The 20,004-nt window shown below is 54.5% G+C and overlaps 1 protein-coding gene across 2 annotated transcripts; it reads right to left on the reverse strand.

Moving 5' to 3' along the window:
• Positions 1-198: 198 nt before the first annotated feature.
• Positions 199-19,091, reverse strand: Sun2 (Sad1 and UNC84 domain containing 2). 2 transcript variants are annotated; one of them, XM_045152148.1, is made up of 18 exons: positions 18,965-19,091; positions 15,711-15,869; positions 14,825-15,015; positions 14,528-14,668; positions 13,588-13,683; positions 13,187-13,280; positions 12,474-12,550; positions 9,057-9,184; positions 6,747-7,001; positions 6,334-6,411; positions 5,873-5,916; positions 5,204-5,369; positions 4,669-4,890; positions 4,331-4,415; positions 3,861-3,976; positions 3,611-3,778; positions 3,314-3,406; positions 199-1,760 (listed from the first exon to the last, which is right to left on the reverse strand). In XM_045152148.1, the coding sequence occupies exons 2-18, from the start codon at positions 15,833-15,835 to the stop codon at positions 1,647-1,649; spliced, it is 2,193 nt and encodes a 730-aa protein (XP_045008083.1). In that variant the 5' UTR covers positions 15,836-15,869; positions 18,965-19,091; the 3' UTR covers positions 199-1,646. The 2 variants fall into 2 exon arrangements, with proteins under 2 accessions (XP_045008083.1, XP_045008084.1); XM_045152149.1 differs by lacking the exon at positions 18,965-19,091 and adding an exon at positions 16,449-16,463.
• Positions 19,092-20,004: the final 913 nt, after the last annotated feature.

The raw sequence follows: 20,004 nt of genomic DNA on the forward strand, positions 1-20,004 counted from the left end.
TGCATCTGGCTTACATGGGATCAGGAGAGAGATCAAACATAGGTCCTTGGGCTTCACAGGCAAGCACCTTAACCACTAACTCATCTCTCCAGCCCCCAACCGATTTTAACTAAAGACCTGAGGTCACTCAGCTAAGAATTCACTCTCTGTTTCCCCAAGAGCAGCTGCTATGAACAGCTCTCAGAGAAAAACCACATGTCATTGATCCTGGGCATCCTTTATTTTTGCATAGGCATAAATTAAGAGTCTAGAGATTAAAAAAAAATATTAAGAACTAACAGTGCAGCATTTGTGACAGGAGAGCGCAAAACAAGCCGCTGGTGACAGTGGCTGGGGCAGGGCAGTGTGGAAAGCTGTTTCCTTTCAGCAGAGCCACCCTGTAAAACAGGGCCGCTGCTGGCCCTCCCCACAAGCCAGGACCAAGCTCCTCTCAGGAACTAGGAACTCAGTACCACCTGGTGCCCCCAGAATGGGGCTAGGAATCAAGCCTGTAGCTTTTCAGTTAAAAAAAAAAAAAAAAAAAAAAAAAACAGACTTTGAAAAGTATATACATAATACAGCAGGGCTTGTCGGTCCAAAAGTCCCCTCTTCCTCCTCACACAGGGTAACTTCTGCCAGCCTCCCCTCCCAGGGCCCAAGAGACCACCACCACAGAGGAAGAGCAGGAAGCAAATAGAATCTGAGCAGGAGCTGAGAGCTCAAAGGGGCTCAGGGAAGGGCCCCCTTGGCCCGAGTAGATAGGGTCGGGCCAGTGCAGTCCCCTACTCAACACCTTGGCCATGGGCACTGGACCAAGAGAGCCTAGGATGTTCTGTGCTCCCATCCCTTCTACCCGCAGATGGTAATGGGCACGAGCACACAGCCTAGGGGGATACGGAAAACTCACTGTGGGGCACAGGGAGGTTGGAACAGGAATGCAGTGCAGAATGGAGCCTTGCCCCACATCGAGACAGACAGCAATGTTTCCCACGCCAGGATCCTCCAGGTTGGCACAAGCAATAGCCCTCAGAGGCACACAGGATCTGGCTCTCTCCAGGGTGAAAGAAGCCCCATGGCTACCAGGGCTCAGGATAAATTGGGCCTTGTGGGCTGTGGTACCCAGCATGCAAGAACACAGTAACGCTCTGCCAGGTAGGTACCTGCTGGGGACAGTCCAAGGGCTGGTGCTGAGCACCCTCCTAAAGGGCCATACAACTCGCCCAGCACACCTTCCAGGATTTGGCTCAATGTGCCCATGGCTTTGGCACCTGCTTCACCTACCCTCTGCCTACCAGGAAGTCCCTAGTGCCAGCCCCTTCACTCTGGGCAAGGGCAGTTGGCCTCACCTCCCCACCACCCAGTCCCCCAAAGTATGCTACATATATACAGCCTGTGGTAGGTACCTAGCTCAAGAGGGGACGAAGGGGACTGGTGGAGCCCGCTGGCCACCTCAAGCTGCCCCATCAGGCAGGGGAAATCCTGCCCGTGATCCGTTCATCATCTCCCTGGGACCAGGCCTCTTCTCTCTTGCTCCTGGAAGTAAGCGCACTGCTCAAGCATGTGGGGACAGCTGGCGGGGTGCTCTGCACCTGCTCCTGGAGCAGAGATGCCAGAAGGCATGGGCCTCCCAGGTGGCTGGTTGGCAGCAGGCATGAGCTCTTGAGGGGCTAGTGGGTAGGCTCCCCGTGCACCCGGAAGCGGTAGATGCACGTGTACTCGGGGTGGCCCCAGTTGGTCAGAATGCGAAGCTCCACCACCTGGTACGGAGCCATTTTGGTGACCTAGGGAGAGAAGAAGGTGAGTCGGGGCGATGGCCACCCTTGCAAAAGCACCTCTCTCCTGGAGCAGAGTGTCTAGCCAGAAACAGACCCCCAGGGGCTTCAAGGTTCCTATAGGGTAAGCTCCGTCTGAGTATTGAGAACCAGACTGGAATGAATTCACTCACAGTTGCTTTTAGCATTGTCAATGCAGAGTTCCTGTCATAGGAGGTAGTTTTGTTCTTTCTTCAAATGGTTATGTAGCCTGTATTCTATGCTTAAGAGCCACAGTGCCTGGGGTTTGGCTGAGGGGTTCCATCTCTAGCACCCACAGGGAGGCAGGCATGCTCGTGTGTGTGTGTGTGTGTGTGTGTGTGTGTGTGTGTGTGTGTACGCACGCACACGAAGCTGGGCATGGTGGTGCACACTTGTAATCCCAGCACTTGGGAGGATTATTACAAGTTAAAGACAAGCCTGGGCTATATAGTGAGTACCAAGCCAACTAAGCCCATATAGTAAAAACCTACCTCAGAGCAAAACTGCTTAAAAATCACAACAGTGGAGCCAGTGTTTATAGCAACCTGTCACGGCTCTTCCCTCCCTCCCCGCAGGCACTCGTGTCCACAGCGGGTGGCGCTATCTTGGGAGGATGCAGAAACTTAGGTAGGGCCTCGCTGGAGGAAGTAGGTCTCTGAGGATGTGCCCTGGCCCTTCCTGTGTTCCCTCTGCTTCCATCCACTGAGGTGGTAGAGGACGTCTGCCACATGTTCCTGCCATCAAGGTGTTCTGCCCAACCCGTGGGCTAAAATATCCCGAACTATAAGCCAAAGTCAATCTTTCCTCTTTTACTAAGTAGTCTCATGGTGGTTTCAAACTCACAGCGATCCTACTACCTCTGCCTCCCAAGTGCTGGGATTAAAGGCGTGCACCACAATGCCTAGCTCTTTCCTCTTTCAAACTGTTCTCTGAGGTATTTGGATTTGTTTGAAGCAGGTATTCAGGTTCCATCAACTCTCAGGGAGGCTACGAATCTTCATTTATTTGTTTGCTTGTTTGTTTTCAGTTTCATATAGCCCAGGCTGACCTCGAATAAACTATGCAGTTGAGCATGATCTCAAACTTCTGACCCTCCTGCCTCCCAAGTGCTGGGGTTAAAGGCGTGCGCCACCACACCTGGTTGATGCAGTGCAGCCTTCTGTATGCCAGGCAAGCACTGCCTGCTGAGCTACTTCCCCAGGGCTTAGGAGATCTGACACCCACTTAAGTTTAGGCTATAGGCACCGCCTGAGACGGCAACTGGCCACACCCTGGTCAACTCAGAGCTCCCTCTAGAGTGGCTTTCTTGTCACCCCAACCCGTGCCTCAGTCGTGTCCTGCTCAGAAACCTCTGGATGCTGCCATTCTGGCAGGTCCCCTTCTCTGTACCATCCATAGAAGGAAGGGTCACCAGCACCCTGTACCCTGAGCTGAGGCGGGGGAGGCGGCAGGGGCCTGTCTCTGAACCCTGTGTCTGGCAGAGCAAGTGCCAGGAAGGTGTTTGACGCCAACTGGGAGTGTGAGGAGTGACAATCCTGTACCTGGAAATAGAAGGTCTGAATAGGCTCCCCATCCTGGTCATAGGTGAACGTGCCAAGAAGTGTCCCTTCCTGCTGCAGGTCTTCATCAAGGCCCTGCAGAAGAACGCACAGGGATGGAGGGGAGGCGGGAGGGCCACTTCACTCTGGCCTCGACGTCGTCTTCTACAGCCCGAGGCAGCCAGGCCTGAGGTGCCACAATCTCCCCCCATCTCCATTTCCCATCCCTTCTCTCGGGGCCAGAGTGGCCCAACGTGGTCCTCAAAGGCTCCCATAGCCCCATAGTGCCTGAATACGTACAAAGATGGCAAAGTCCTTTGGGGCACTGGAGATGGTGCTGTTGGGTGACAAAGCCTTGGGCACATGTTCTAAGGTGACAGCCGTGGGGCGGATGCGGGCAGAGAGGCGGACCACGGCAAAGCCCTGGGGTCCCTGGAATGCCCAGCAGTTGCCTGGGTGCACATCTGGCTGGAGAGGGGGGACACATCAGACAAGGCCCTGGCTCCAGCTCTGCATGGTAAGAGAGGGGTATCCCCCACTGGATGCCCACCTGGAGAATAACGCGGGGTGACTGAGAGTGGTACCACAAGGGGATACCAAAGAGGCTGAGGAGGGCCGTCTTGGTCTCATAGGTCTCGGAACACCGGGTGCTGATCACACTGGCCCCTGACAGGAAAAGAAAGGCAGGAAAGGTGACCCCCACGGAGAAGCCCGGGAGTCCGGCCCCAGCAACCCAAGGAGGGACTGCCATTGCTGGTCTCCTCCATGAGTGTGCAGGGCAGGTGTCTTAAGCTTAGCCCTTTGCCCTAATCCACACCCAAAGGACCTCTCCTGGCCAGGGATGCCATTCAGTACCTCGTGGCTTCCCTCAGCTGTCCCAGCCCTTGGTTGGGAGTCTAGGTTGGATGACTGACAGGCTTAATCCCAAGCCTGCCCACTTAGCACTACAGTGCCTGGCAGAGAGCAGAGACCCGGCCGCTGTGGTATCAGGATAAGGCAAGGCGAAGCGGCAGCACACACCTCCGGATTCCAGGGCGTAGTCCACCAGCCCAATGCGGTCCTCGCTGTAGCGCTGCAGGGCCTGCTTGACGATCCGATGCACCTGCTGAAATGCGGCCCCACATGCAGTTAGTTGCACGGGACGAGGAAGAAGAATGCACTGCCAAAGACCAGGCACCCATGGGATGTATGGCACGCCTCCCCCACTCACAGTGGACCTAAAGCACATCTCAGAGCCTTCTGCAGGGAGGCAGCTCTCACGTAAGGACTAGAACCTATGAGGAGCTGGTCGTGTGGGGATGGTCCAGGTCCACAGACCCCAAGGAGGAGGGCAGAATGTTGGGATATTCGTTCCTCACCTCCTCGGTCACCCCAACCATGCCTTCTTTCTGCAGTGCGCGCCCCAAGGAGACGGCAGCCTCCCTGGCTGACGTGCCCTGCATCTCGGCCACGTGGGCGAGGATCTTGCTCTCCAGCTCCTGCAGCTGCGCATGCATCTCCTCCCTCTGCAGGAGCCCCGTGTGGGCGCCCCCGCCTCGGAGAAGGAACTGACTGACCCAGGCAGGGAACTGCGATTCCACCTGGGGACAAAGACAGTGTCACTCTGGGAGGCTTGCGGGAACGGCAGGGCAGCTAGAGCTGGGCAAGGTAGGTGGGGTGACAGGCTGGCTCCCAGTGAGGGAGCAGAGCTGGGCAGGGGTGAAGGAAAGGAAGCCAGAGAGGAGAGGTCAGAGGCTGGGAATTACATGCCTTTGGCATCCACCAAACACAGGAAGCCCCCACCCCCTACCCGAGCTGAGGCAGGTGCTTCTGGGAACAAGAGACCAGGGCCACGGCTCTAGCTATGCAGCCACCCAGGTGGGTGGACTCAAAGGTAAGGACGGTCCCACTCACGTCGTCCCGCACAGCCTGGATCTTCTGTGGCAACAGGTCCACTTCATCTGCCACTGAGCTCTGCTTCAGAGCCAGGGTGGACAGTTCTTGCCTCAGGCCAGCCAGCTGGGCCTCCAACTGCCCCAGCTCCTTCATAGAGCTCTCCCTGAAGGCCTCTTGGGTCATCCTAGTATTACAGAAGGAGGAAGAGGAGTCAGGGACAAGTGAGGCTATGCTAAGGAAGAACAGGAACCACCCCCCACACACACAACTACCGACTCCTGTCAGGGTTTATGCCTACCACTCACTGTGAGCATGAGGGGTCAGGGCCACTCTGGGAGAGCCCAGCTATGGGACACAGCCCAGGAGCTTGCAGGCTGACTTGTCTGTCCCAGAGCTAATTCTGACCTGTTTCTAAGTTGGGAGTGCTGAGCCTCTCAGACTTCCACAAGCATGGACACAGGGGCTGGAAGGAGGCCGCCCGCACGGAGTGCACAGAAAAGACCAGCCAAGGAGCCATTCCTACTGCAGTACCTACCCTGCTGGGGCCCCTCTGTCTCAAAGACAGACTGCAGGTGGGTCTCAAGCAGCCCTTCCCAGGGGGCCAGGCAGAGCTCTGCTCTGGGTGCAGCTCTCTGGGCCTGCCTGGGGTCAGATGGGGTGGGGGAGCAGGCCGAGGCTGGCTATTACCTTTGCCATTCTGACTTCAGCTGCTGGACACGAGCCTCGGACTCCTGGAAGCAGGAAGAAGGGACGAGAAATGCTGAGCTCAGGGAAATCTAAGGATCTGCTGTCTATAGGGGTCCTTGCTTAACCACATCCATGCCTCCCATGGGCTCCCGGCCCCTGAAGCAAAGATCAAATAGATTGAAGTGCTTCTGAGAGACTCGGCCCATTATCTGACTCCCACATACACAGTTCTCATTCGCTGAGCGTGTGCACACCCAGCACAACTTTCATCCCTGCCCTCCCCCACCACCACCACACACTCCCAAGGTCCCTTTTCAGCATCCAACTCAGGCAAATTCAGCTCCCAGAGTAGGCAGGAGACAGTACTTCCATCCACTCAATGTCCCCGCAGTCACAGGGTGTGCCCAAGATGTCTCTCAGCCCAAGGAGTGATGCAGGCCCGAGGGCCCTGGCGCACCCACCTGGGAGGCCTGAACAATCTTCCTAAAGAGGTCTTCTGAGTCTTGGTGATGCTCCGCCCTCAGCGTGGCCAGTTCCTCCTGCCAGGTACAAGGAGAGGACTGGCAATGGCACTAGAGGGGGCACCTCACTAGGGTGTGGTCTGACGGGAACTCAGTCCTGGGCTCTTTAACTCCCAGGCTTCAGTTACCACCACATACCACAGGGCCTCTCTGAAACAGGAGTCCCACCGGGTCTCTGGCATACCTTGGTAGTACTGGGCACTGTGCTGAGTGCTCACACCTTAGGGGCAAGAACGGCCTCTACCTTGACAGGGTACCTGCCAAGTGGCAGAGCTCCCTCTATGTCCTATGGGGCCTCCTTCACCCCACATGGCACCATCCCTAGGAGACATTCAGCCCCCACACCCCCTGACCTGGATGCGAGCGGCAGTGTCCCTGCGGAAGTCTTCCTTGAGGGCAGCCTCACGGCGGCTCACCAGCCCCTCCAGGAGCGCCAAGGTATCCTCATGGCTCAGGCCACTGCCACCTGCCTGACCAGCAGCCCCCTGTCGCAGCTCCAGGCGTTCTAGCCGTATGGCCTCCTTCTGCCAGTTGGAAGAAAACTCAGCAGCAAGAGCTTCCAGGCGCCGCTCGAGGGAGTGTACCCGGGAGAGAATGCGCTGCTCGGCCTGGTGGGGCAGGAGGGAAGGCAGAGGTGAGCACCGTCTGGGCATGCTCGCTGGAGGTGGCTGGCAGAGAGGGGCACCCAGCTCAGCATAGCTGGGGCATGGAAACGGCAGCACATGGCAGGGAGCCACAAGAGCTGTGAACTGAGCACTTAAGAGGGAGGCACGGGGAGCCCAGGAGGTCCCAGGGCACAGTGCGGGAGTCAGATCCCAAAGTAAGAGGGGCTGGGAAGGGGTTCTGATCACGGATCCTATCCCCCCAAAAACAGGTAAGCCGCAGAATGGCAGAGGAAGGGGAGTGACTAGCTTGGCCACAACACACCCCATGAGCTAGTACATAGGTTTGGAGAGCCAGCAGGTCCCAGTCACTGGCTCTGCACAGCTTTTGTTCCTTCCACAAATAACTGTAGCTCAAGGAAGAAATGATTTTAAAGCATTTTCTTTAATGGATGCCCTACAGAGAAAATGGAATAGCAGCCATTTGGACCTGAGGGTGGCGTTTGATAGTATGTCCTGAATTCTGAAGAACTTTGTTGGCTGAGTAAGAAAAATCTTTGCCAAGAGAAATTATACAAGGCAATTTGTCAACTTTCCACTGAAGGGCAAAGGGCTGTGGGACAGAGATCCTGGTTTTAGAAAATCCATTTTTAAGACAGACAGTATGTCTGCATGTCTCTAAAAGCAACAGCAGGATCCTGTCCCCCTTGCCCGTCTACCCTGCCGTGGCTACTACCTCTCCAAACCAGCCCTGTTTTCACTGGAGTCTTCATGCCAACCGAAGCAAAGATGAACCTCTGCCGGCCTGACTTCCCCTTTCCACACAAAATGTGGTCTGAGAACAAACTGCACTTAATGTCTTCAATGATTATGCTAAAAGAAGGTCTCACTCTTATCCCAGGCTGGCCTGGAACTTAGGTAGCCCAGATGACCACAAGCTCATGATGATCCTTCTGCCCCAACCTCCCAAGTGCTGGGGCTGTAGCCATCATACCCAAGTGGAACACAAGGTTTATTTTATTTTAAATATATTATGTTTATTTGCTGAGAGAAGATACCAGAAAGTGAGAGAGAAGATATTATGGTCTCTTGCCCTTGCAAACAAATTCCAGCTGCCTGCACCATGTTGTGCATCTGGCTTTATATGGATAATGGGGAACTGAATCTAGGCCGGCAGGTTTTGCAAGCAAGCACCTTTAGCCACTGAGCCATCTCCCCAGCCCCAAGGAACAAAAGGTTTCAAGTGACCTGTACTCATACCACATTCTGGGTGTGTGTCCACCTGTCACCACTGACTAACTGCAGGCTCCTAGGGAGCCAAGCTGGGCCTGACCCATCTTTAGACATGGGCAGATTATGAAACTGACTACCATCCCTCACTCCAGTGTCTTTTGCCTCTGCAATGTGACTCTGCAGGGTCCCTACTTAAAAGGCTTCTTACCCTTTATTCCCCTTAAATCTTGTTTGTTCCTAACTAATAAGAGGGGAGTCAGTGTGCAGCTCTGAATCTGGGTCTCTTGCTAGCTGGCCTGTTTCTTCTCCAAATGTCATGGGAGCATGCCTGGGCTAGCCTGTCGGGTGCCTGAAGTGCATGTGGGGCAGCTGTCCCTCAGCTAGTCCACCAGCCAACTATGCATGGCTCAGCCAAGGAAGTTTGTCCTGACTCAGACCAGAAGGTCCACCCTGCTCTACAAACTCAGAGCTAACCATAGGCTTGTGGTCTTAAGCCACCAGGTTTAGTGTTAAGGCAAGGGTCATGTGTGACCAGAGATGTCCAAGCAGGATATTACCTTATCCACAGAAAGTCTGAGGCAATGATGGCAAAAGTGTACTGACAAGGAACCAAGTAAAGCAGTAAGGCAGCCCCTTTTCCTCTGGCTTGCTGTGCTTCTAGGATGTATGTAACTTTTGGGTACTGCTGTGAGGCATGCTTAGGGCGTATGCCCACCTAGCACCTGTACTCCAAATAGCAACCAACTGTCACTGCTTTGTGGTGAGATGTGAGTTGGAATGGCCACTGCAGTCAGGCAGGGAGGTCCGCCTGCCACCTTTGGTACTCACCTGGAAGTGCGGGGATGTGTCTCTGGATTCCCACACCTCAGGCTGCCTCCTGTCCTCCTTCAGTGCCCACCATGAAACCACAGCTGGGTGAAATGTCTGCAGCCCAAAGGGGAAGAAGTACCAAGCACCTAGAAACAGGAAAAGAGCGCTTATCATCTCCTTGGTCGCCACAGCTTGTGCCACTCATGTGAGCCCTGATCTACCCCTTTTTCTTTGCCTGTTTTGTAGACAGCGACTCAGAAAAATGTCTCTTTGATCAGCTAGGGGTGCTCTGGGGGCTCTGCAGGGCTGGCACTTTAGCAGTCACCTGGGAGTTTTACAAACACCCACTGTCTTTCTATACCCTCCAGAGAAAGAGTTAACTGGCCTGGGTGGGGGTGTGCATGGGTGAGCTCAGAAGTTACCTAGGTGTCGCCATAGGCTGCCAAAGATTCACCCAAGAGAACGCAGTACATCACACCTTATGGTGATTTGATTCAGGTGTCTTCCATAAACTTAAGTGCTCTGAATGCTAGATTCCCAGCTGATGGAGTTTTGAGAACTAATGCCTCCTACAGGCAGTGTATTGTTGGGGGTGGGCTTATGGGTACTATAGCCAGCTCCCCCTTGCTACTGTTTGGCACAGTCCCTGTTGCTATTGTCCATCTTATGACCCTCTGCTCATGCCATCATTTTCCCTGCCATCATGGAGCTTCCTCCTCGAGCCTGTAAGCCAAAATAAACCCCTTTTTTCCCCAAAAGCTACTCTTGGTCAGGTGATTTCTGACAGCACTAAGAACCTGACTGCAAACAGTAAAGTGGTACCGAGGAGTGGGATTGCTGCTAGACACCTGACTGTGTGGCTTTGGCTTTTTGGAGCTGATTTTCAAGAGGAATGTGGGAGGATTTGAAACTTTGGCCTAAGAGATGCCTTGCAGTGCTGTAAGTACAGCTTGGTGGACTATTCTGGTCAGAGTTAAAAGACCTGAATGCAGTAAGAACTATGAACCGTGAGGTTTGGCTTATGAGGATGAGAAAGAGCTTTGCTTGGACTAGGCTAGCAGTTTGTGTGGGAAGCTTGCTCTTATGCCCGTGTCCTGAGAAGTTGTGCAGGATTGCTGTGTAGAAATGAACTGGTGTGAGCAGAGGGATAGGGCACAGGGAAAAAAAAAATCTTTGGGTGAACTTCTGGCCATTCAGCTGCAACTGAGAGATTACAACCTTTAAGATTGGGCCAGCTGACCTGCACTGGGGCAACAGGAAGAATGTAGACTCCTTGAAGGGGCCTGAGTGCTCAAGAAGAGTTCTGTTCTTCAAAGTCTGCTTTACAACCCCTTGGATTAACAAATCGGCACCCTACTTGGTATTATGGAGCATAAGAAATGCAGGAAAGAGAATGTCATTGAGTTTGCAACAGTCTTGTGTTTTGGAAATGGCCATGGGCAGTGTGAAGCAGGTTTGCTGGATGCCTGCATGGAGACCCAATTGAGCCATGAGGATGAACCGTAGATTGCAGTGGAGACCCAGTGGAGATGCAAGGACCACGAGATGGCTGCTAAGGAAAGCTGCCGGCCCCCAGATGAAGTTTTCCAGGACTGTGAGTAGCCTAGCTGGAAGGGCGGAATTGGAACTCCAGAGACTTGTTGCTGATTAGAATTACTGGACTTGGAAATTTGTCACTGGCTAGAGTTGTTGGACTTGAAGCTACAGAGTTTGATGTTTGCCCTAGTTGTTTTAAATCTTGTATTGGTTGATTATTTCTTTGCTATGCCCAATGCCATCTTTTGCAATGTGAATGTTTATTTTGGGCCATTATGAGTTTTTTTTGGTACTGTGGCTCAATTAAAAGGTCTTGGACTATGGGGATGTTTGAACATCATTAGTATTGATAAAAACTACAGGGACTCTTAAAGTCATACTTAATGCATTATATCCTATATCATGTATGGATATTAGTTTATGAGGCCAGGGGCAGAATGTGGTGGTTTGATTCAGGTGTCCCCCATAAACAGGTGTTCTGAATGCTAGGTTCCCAGCTGATGGAGATTTGGGAATTAACGCCTCCTGGAGGCAGTGTATTGTTGAGGGCAGGCTTACGGGTATTATAACCAGTTTCCCCTTGCCAGTGTTTGGCACGCTGCCCTGTTACTATTGTCCATCTTATGTTGGCCAGGGTGTGAGGACCACCCTCTGCTCATGCCATTATTTTCTCTGCCATTATGGAGCTTCCTTCTCGAGCCTAAGCCAAAATAAGTCCTTTTTTTCCTCGAAAGCTACTCTTGGTCAGATGATTTCTGCCAGCAATATGAACCTGACTGCAACACATCTGCTCTCAGGTGGGACACCAGGGCCCCGAGCCACGGTGCAAGGTTGCAGCACAGGGACGTGAACAGCCTGCTTAGGAGCCACTTTTAGTGATGTGTCTATTCTTGAGGTGAGAGAGGAGGGAGGAGGAGAAAAAGGTTGAGAACCTAGTCATTGGGCATGAACAGAGGAAGTGGATGTATGTGGCCATTAGGCCTAAAGTCCAGAGTGAACAAGCCCACATACACTCTGAGCAGGTCTTGGCCCCCTCCACTTGCACCCCCACATATCCTGAACACGACAGTAACTCTACCAATCCCATGAGGTGATGGCAAAGCTCAGATTAAGCTAACACTCGGGAAAGCTCTGGCTGGGTAAAACACTAGGCAATCATAAAAGGCCATTATTATTTTAAGGGCGATGCCCAGTTTCCACTGGATATGAACAAGCTGTTCTTATAACAGGAATCAAAAAGGAAACCAACATTTGTAAAAATGTTCTACCCCGTTATTAATAGTAGAAGCACAAGCCAAATATACACAAAACCTATAAAACCAACACTAAAAAAAAAAAAAAAAAAAAACAATAAAACATGGCTATTAGTTATAAATTGGTGCAATTGTTAAAGTGAGGCTGGGGCTCCACAGCCTATTCACAGGAAGCTGGCAAAACTCAGGTGACATTGTCAGATGAGAAGGGGAACACACAATATAATGCTGCAAGACCATCCGGAGGCAGGGCGACTGCTCCTGAGGATCGCTAAAGATTTAACTTGATCTTGTAAAACCAACCCACTCACACAGACTATGTGTTTGGAAGGGAGGGAAAAGGACTGCTACTAATAATAGCTCTGTGTTCCTGCTTGTTGCCCAAGCGCTGCTGTCCCGGGGTGAGCTCCTCCCTGGCAGCACAGAGGGTGCTTCAGGGGCACCTAACGCGCAGCAGGCCACGCTCAAGGCATGCTCAGTACATAGGGCATTCCTCCTCTGCCCTGGGACACTGAGCGTGATTTAGCAGAAGACCCAGCAGGGAGGACAGACAGAAAGAGAAAGGTAGGCCCAGGGCTCTGCTGGGACAGCCCAGCGTCTGCCACATCCTGTCCCCACCACTTCCCTCTCACCCGCCCCAGCTCACCGTAGGTCAAGCCAGTCAGCAGCAGCAACAGCAGCAGGAACCAGAGGAACGGCTTCAGGGACGAGAAGCGCCGGGACCTCAGGAGGGCAGACAGAAGGAGGCTTGAGAAGATGGGCCCTGGGCCTCCACGCTTCACTCCTGCAACCTTCCTATCTCCTCTTGTGTTCTTTGGTGACACAAAGCAGTCCTCAGCATGTCGGCCGCCCATCATGGCTTGGGTCACGGCCAGGGGGACCCTGTCCTACTTGTCTACTTTCTTTCTTTTGCCTAAGGGACAAGTTCCCAAATCTTGGTCTGCTGACCCCACAACATCTTCAGGCAGCGCCTCTCCTTAGCGGGAAACCTCTGGGGTATGGCCCATCGCAGACCTAAGAGAGAAGCTAGACTTTCTGGGGACCTCATTTTTGGGCTAGAACCTCAGGATGGGAACAAAGTCACTCCTTTTCTGAGGCTGAGAGGTGACTGGGCCTGGTGACACTTAGTCTTTAGGAAGGGTAAGAACCTGTGTTTCAGGGACAAAAACCTGCCTGAGCACCCTGTTGTTGGTCAGGGATAAGGCTCCAGGGCTCCACTCCTGCTCACTGATCTAGCTACCCATAACGGGGGGGGGGGGGGCTTCAGGGAATAACCAACCACATACAGGCTAAGACACTTTTATTACTTCCTGTGGTCCCAGGGCTTTGATTCATCACCCAGATTAGAGTCTCGCTCACCTGGTTAAAACGAAGACATCCAGGAGGGAGGCAGCCGTTGTCAGGCGATACCAAGTGGTGCCAACCCACCAGTAGAGAAGACTGAAAAGCCGGCCTGAAAAGTGGCCAGTAAGCCCAAGACCTGGTCATATTTAGCACAGCCCCCTCTCCTCGCCTGGGATCTTCTCCTGTCCCACAACTCCATCCTTTGTCCCAATTCCACGGTAGAGTTCCAAGCCCTCCTGCCCACACCCTCTTTCTGCTCTACCCTCCCCTTCCCATCCCCATTCGCCCCCCCACCCCATCCCCACCACCTTGAGGGTATTCCCACAGTTCTGAGTTCCCAGTCTTCCCAGTCTCTCTGAGGACTGGGTGTCCAGTCACAGAGATGTTCGAAGTGAGCATGCACAGCCGGCACCCACCTGGAAAAGTAAGTAGCATCCAGACAAAGGCGCCTGCCCGAGAGATGGCGCTCCTTAGCCTTGACCCTGAGCTATGCTGCTCCAGGTCTGAGTAGCCTGTGGGTGCGGGGTGGGGGTGGGGGACAGCTTAGCTACTCTTTGTCACTTTCAGAGCCTCAGGATGCAGTCTGGTTGCTGCTAGAGCTAAGGCCACACACCAGTCCCCTTCACTTCCTAAAGCTCAGAGGTGTCCCCCCCCCCCAACACAGTGGGGAGGAAGAGTTTGCCAAAGGATGAAATGAGAGAGTTCTGATCTTTTATTTCTTATTTGCATCCCTCTTCTTACTCACAATCCCTCAAATGGTTGTTTAGAAGGTAGGTCACTCATGCATCTAACAAAACTTGCTGGGCACTGACAATGCAGGAGTCCTGTGTAACTGGCCCAAATACACTGGGGTGGCCATGGGTCACTCAGGCTTAGGGAGGAGGGCTTGGGTGTAGTAGGGACATGGGACATTCAGCAAGGGTTTTTTTTTTTTTTTTTTTTTTTTTTGGTAATTTGAGGTAAGGTTTCACTCTAGCCCAGGCTGACCTGGAATTCACTATGTAGTCCCAGGCTGGTTTCAAACTCATAGCAATCCTCCTACCTCTGCCTCCCTAGTGCTGGGATTAAGGTATGTGCCACTACAGCTGGCTTTTCTTTTTCCTTTTTTTTTTTTTCTCTGTGTGTGTGTGTGTGTGTGTGTGTGTGTGTGTGTGTATGTGTGGCCTTAATCTAGGGCCTCATGCTTGCCAGGCAAGCACTCTCCCACTGAGCTCTGTCCCTAGGTCCCAAAAAGGCTGTGAAGTGGCCGCCATATGCCATGTCCTCTCCCAATATCAAGATACGCCTTGCCCAGGCTGCCCACAGTCCCCTGTAGTTCTGGAACCCACTCACTTCGGTTAGGGAGGTTGCACCTACCTGCAAAGTCATCCTCGGAGGAGTAGCCCGAGGAGGAGCCGAAAACCTCCTCGGAGGCCTTGCTCTCTGCGGCGAGGCCGTTGGTCTTGCTGCTCTCTGAGCCGCCCGTGCCTCTCCTCCTCCTCACCCGCAGGTCCTCACCTGGCAGGGAGAACAAGGGCTCTTCTGGGCCTCCCAGAGCCTCGTCATCAGCGGGCTTGGGCTGAGGGGTGCTCGTGCTCTGAGGGGCCCCTTGGGGATGCTGGGGGGGAGAAGCTGGGGAGGCCAGGCCCCAGGAGGAAGGTCTGGGACACTCACTCCAGTAGGGCTCACTGCGCAGACGGTCTTCGAGGAGGGCGCTCCTGGCCAGGGAGGCAGCGCGGGGACTGCCTATGTAAGACTCCCGTACCACAGACTCGCTGTAGTAGGAGGTATGGGAGTCAGAGGAGGGGCCCAGCTGTGGTGCCGGGGAAAGGCGCTTCATAGTGCTGGATTTCCTCTTCAAGGTCCTGGGGGAGAAGCGAGGATGTGAGCCTGGCCAGGGAGGAGAAGCCAACAGCCCTGGCAGCCTGGGTTGGCCTTGTTGCTAGGCAACCAACCACCCCATCGACTCCTGACTACTTCCCAGCACAGGTACTTTCTCTGCTCCTGGTGTCACTGGATCTCACCAGATAGGCAAGTTCATCAGTTTAGGGGTACAACAACCTGCACTCAAGCCAGGCTTCCAACTTCAAAGCCAAAGATTTTCCCATACTTCCAAGTGGTATTACTAGTTTCCACAACCCACTGAAAACCTGGCCAAACCTGTCCTGGCCTCCCAGAGCTGATCGGAGACTCAGGGCCCGCAGACTGCGAGGGGGCAGGAGGCTGAGACCTCATTGCCCCGGGCCCCCTTCCAGCTGCCAAGGCCCTATAGGTGGGGAGCTAATGAGGCGTGGGCAGGGAGAAGGTGGCTGTGCTGCCACACCCATCCACAGCAGAAGGGGTGCAGCCTCAGCATTTCCGGCCTAGCTTCTGCCTGAAGCTGCCTTGCCACACTTCCTGTCCTCTAAACCTGAGGCAGGGCACCGGAGAGTGGCATCCTCACAGGTATGCAGAAAGGCAGGACCCTCTTGCTCGAACAGGGGCATCTCTTCTCTGCCCACAAAGGTGGCAACTGGCAGAGCCATCTGCTCTGTGGAGCTAAGCCGCAGCCCATCCGTACCTGAGAGGACTGTCTTTAAACAGGGGACCCTGGCTGCCCGTCACCGAGCTGCCTCCACTGCTGCTGCTGCCGCCATCGTCGTCACCCTGAGCGTAGCGCGTGAGGCGCTGGCTTCGTCGTGACATGATGAGCTGTGGGAACCTTTCTCCTGAGAAGAGACTTGGGAGAGAGAGCATCACCCGTGAGGTACGGGGCTGTCCCAGCTCCTCCCCCGAGAAGACACACTGGCACTGCCTCTCGGTGCACCTCAAGTGCACCCAGGCAGAGCGGCTCTGAGCTGTGTGGGCATCTCCCAGCACCACGCCCTACCCCCACGCCACGTCAGTGCTCAGCTCTGGGACTGACTTAGGAACCAGGGAGCCTCTGCAATGGCACTTGTCATAGAGTTTCCTAATTTGAAAAGAGAGGCTGAGAGGGGAAAGAGGTATGATGGAGTGTGGAGTTGCAAAGGGAAAAGTGGGCGGGGGGCGGATTACCATGGTTTATTGTCTATAATTATAGAAGTTGTAAAAAAAAAATAAAAGCATTTAGGGGCTGGAGAGGCGCTTGCCTGCAGAGCCTAAGGACCCAGGTTCAATTCCCCAGTACCTATGTTAGCCAAATGTACTAGGTGGCATATACATTTGAAGTTCATTTGCAGTGGCTAGAGGCCATGGTGCTCCAATTCTGTCTCTCAAATAAATAAAATAAAATATATTTAAACAAAACAAAACAAAAGCTGGGGGTGGTGGCACATACCTTTCTTTAATCCCAGCACTCAGGAGGCAGAGGTAGGAGGATCACTGTGAGTTCGAGGCCACCCTGAGACTACATAGTGAATTCCAGGTCAGCTTGAGCTAGAGTGAGACCCTACCTCGAAAAACAAACAAACAAACAAAAAGTTTCTGAATTTGCAGGTTCCTGTCTTTATTTTCCTGGACACTGGGCTCCCTGGGAGTCAGGACTGGGCCTTTCTCAACCTCTGACATGCAGTGGAGAATCTGACAGATGATGGGCACCCTGGAGGTGTGAGACAATGCTTTTGATCACAGCTGCTTGGCATGCGCCCTCTACCCCACCACAAGGCTCTGCCCTCTCTCTAGCTTTGCCTAGCCGCACACTCCCACTCCCTGACCAGGGGCCATGCTTTCATTTCTTTCCTCTTAGCCACACACACTGATCCAGGGCCTTAGTCACATCCTGACTCCAGAAGCCCTTTCCCCAGCCAGTCCAACAATGTCACAGTGCTCTGATTCTGCAGCTGCATTGTGCTGTGACATCTTGATGTGACAATGACGATAAATGACTATGGGCTGCCTGGCTTCTTACAGACCCCATTAGCGATCCAGTCAAGTAAGGTGGCCTCCTCGGCCATCATCCCTCCCATGTCCAAGGGAGGAACCTGAACTTACCCACCGCCACCCACCCTGCAGGTGACCGGCCAGATCCAAGTTCAGACCAAGCAGGTTGGCAGTGCCTGGGTATTTTTCCTCCAACAAAAAGTTGGGAGTTGTTTGAGGAATATGTAGCATGTCCCACCTGGAATCTTTTATAGCCCCTTATAATATATGCTTGGAACAGGGCAGTAAACTGTGTGGTTACATGAGGAATCTGTGTTAAAAACTAACACAAGAGGTGGAGCTACAGTATGGTGTTACAGTCAGCCGCAGCCTATAGGCAAGTCACTGTATTGAAGTAGAAGTTGATAAAGAGGCCAAAGGAAACCAACGTGAAAGACCTGGCCAACGGACGGGTTTCACCACATGAGGAAGATTAATAACCCTTTCAGTGCTAGAAACCTGAATTCCAAATCTCAGATTACCAGTGCGAGGTGCCACAAAGTAGCACCTCGGCCAGCCCAGATTACAGCGTAACTGTTACATCCTGAACCCCTGCACTTGTCATTTTGTATCCCTTCTGCTATTCCTGGTGGATACTGAACTCTGTTCCTCTGAGCCAGGGGTGAGCATACTCTAACTCCAACCCTGACCATGGAAACTAGAAGGTCAGGTTCATCCAGCCACAAAGACAAGTAGCCTCATGTTTAGGCTAACTGGCATCTTCCCAGATGGGATGCCCATCTGATACCCCTCCCTGTTGTTAGCTGGTGTTGGTATAGGGACCAACTGGAAGTAGCCAAAGCAGGAAGCTGGCCTGGGTCCCGAGCGGTACACCACTCCTTATAAGGCAGTTCCACCCCTTGACAGACAGCCGCCCCCAAATGCCCACACCCAGCCCCTCTTCTTCACCCCCGCCTCACTGAAGCCGATGGAGCCTTCGCCAGGGGCACAAACAATGCAACATGTTTATACTGCGCCCAAGCTGCTGTTGGCAAAAACCTAAACCTTCTGCAGAAGTGGGGAGGTAGGGCGTTGAACACTGCCAGCCCGCCTCCACCTCGCACAGCGTCCAGAGCCGTGTTTTAAGACTTATCTCAGTCCTTCCTACATCGTGCTGCTGTCCCAAAGCAGTTTACCGTCGAGCGTTGGGGATGTCCCAAGATGCGGAAAGATCTAGCCACTGTCCTCCCAAACAAAAGGCGGGCTGCTAGCAGCTCTTTTTTGCATACCCGTATAGACTAGACGCTATCCCACAGTCAAGAAACCCTTCGAACAAACACTACATCTCCTCCTTCAATTCCGCCCCCATCAACAGAGACAACAGCAGCGTCCACCCAAGCCTGAGATCTTGGACATCTCCCACGGAACATTTCCACTCTTGTGACACAGTTGCACCCCACTTCCCGTGGGAGCTGAAAAGCGCTCCAGAAACGCAGTTCCTGCAGGCCCGGGGTGCGCTTCCCAAGGTCCAGGGCATTCAGACAACATCCCGCTCCCCGCCCCCCAAACTGGCAGTTTTGTTTTGTTTTATTTTGTTTTAGAACTAAGCAAAAGGGACCCCTCCTCCGTCTATTCCCGGAGTTGTGACAGGCGGCTGTGGCGCAGGCAGGGAACTGCCCGTCCCTGCAACCGGCCTGTCTGGCACTGCCCTGGGCCGGTTTGGGGCAGCTGGGACTCAGCTCCCCTCCTCCCGGGAGGCTGCTGGGGGGAAGTCCCGCCTGGAGACACCGCCCTCCCGGCTGACCAGTGGGATGGCCGGCCTGGGGGCGGCGGCCGCGGGCATGAGTCAGGGCCGAGCGGGGGCCGGGGCCGGGCCCGGGCCGGCCCGGAGAGGAAGGCGCAGGCCTGGCGGCGCGGCCCTGGCGGGAGCGGCCCGCCGATAACCCGAGAAGGGGAGGGGATCACCCCGGGACCCGAGCCCGGCACTTTCTCTACCTGCTTCCGCGGCTGCTCCGTGCGTGGCCGGGGAGGCGTCCGAGGCCTGCGTGGGGATCCCGCGGGTGGCGCCCCGCGCAGGGCCGAGGCGGAGGTCGGGGCTCCGGGGCTCCGGAGCGGCGGCGCGGGACGACGCGGGCCCGGCTGGCGGACAATGCAGCCGACCGAGGCCCGCGCTGCGCGAGTGGGCCGGGCGGCGCGCGCGTGGCCGAGTGTGTATGTGTGCGCCTGTCACTCAACGCTGACAGCCCGCAGCCGATTGGCCAGGCTCTGCCGCTCGGCCCCGCCCCCCGACGCCTCCCATTGGCCGGTTTGAACACAAAGGCCCCCTCCCCTCCTCCCCAGGCTCGCCCCGCCCTCCGCGTGGGCCCCACCCGCGGCTCCGCGCGTCCAGCCTCCTAGTCCCGCGCGCGTGGGTGGCGAGGGGCGGGTACGACCCTCGGGGCTGCGGGACGACGCGCGGGAGCCCGGCGGGACCTCCGAGCACCGGAGTCATGCAAGGCGCCAGGGACTGCCCGGAGCGAGCCCTCGCGCGCCCCAGCCCACGCGCGCCCGGGTGCCAGGGCCCTGGAGACGTTAGGTGATGAATGACCCGAGGGGCTGGGGCGGGCGGAAGACCCTCCCCTCCACCCCGGCACGGGGCCCATCCCCCGGGCTCTCCAAGCGCTTGTGGAGGGCTTGCCAAACGCCAGGCACTTGCGTAATTGTCTCCACCAACCTTTTTTTTTTCTGTGCCCATTTTAAAGGCAGGGAAGCAGGCTCGTGGAAGTTTTCCATTTCTCTGACCCACCCAGGCAAAATGATATTAGGTGATTCTCTCCATTCCTGACCCATGCTGTTTTCATTCTGAGGTTGAATTCTGGGATCCAGGCGGGGCAGGACACTCCCCACCTACCAGAGTCTTTTCACAGTAGCTTTTCTATTTTAAGGAAGGAGCTGTCCACCGAGAAAGCTGGGCTGGCTATAGTTCTGCCAGTCCTCTGATCCCAGGAGTCCTGGCCCTTGTCTTCCCACTCCAGCTGTACTGGTATAACAATTGT

Source organism: Jaculus jaculus, chromosome 6, assembly GCF_020740685.1.
Source record: "Jaculus jaculus isolate mJacJac1 chromosome 6, mJacJac1.mat.Y.cur, whole genome shotgun sequence".
Lineage (NCBI taxonomy): Eukaryota > Metazoa > Chordata > Mammalia > Rodentia > Dipodidae > Jaculus > Jaculus jaculus.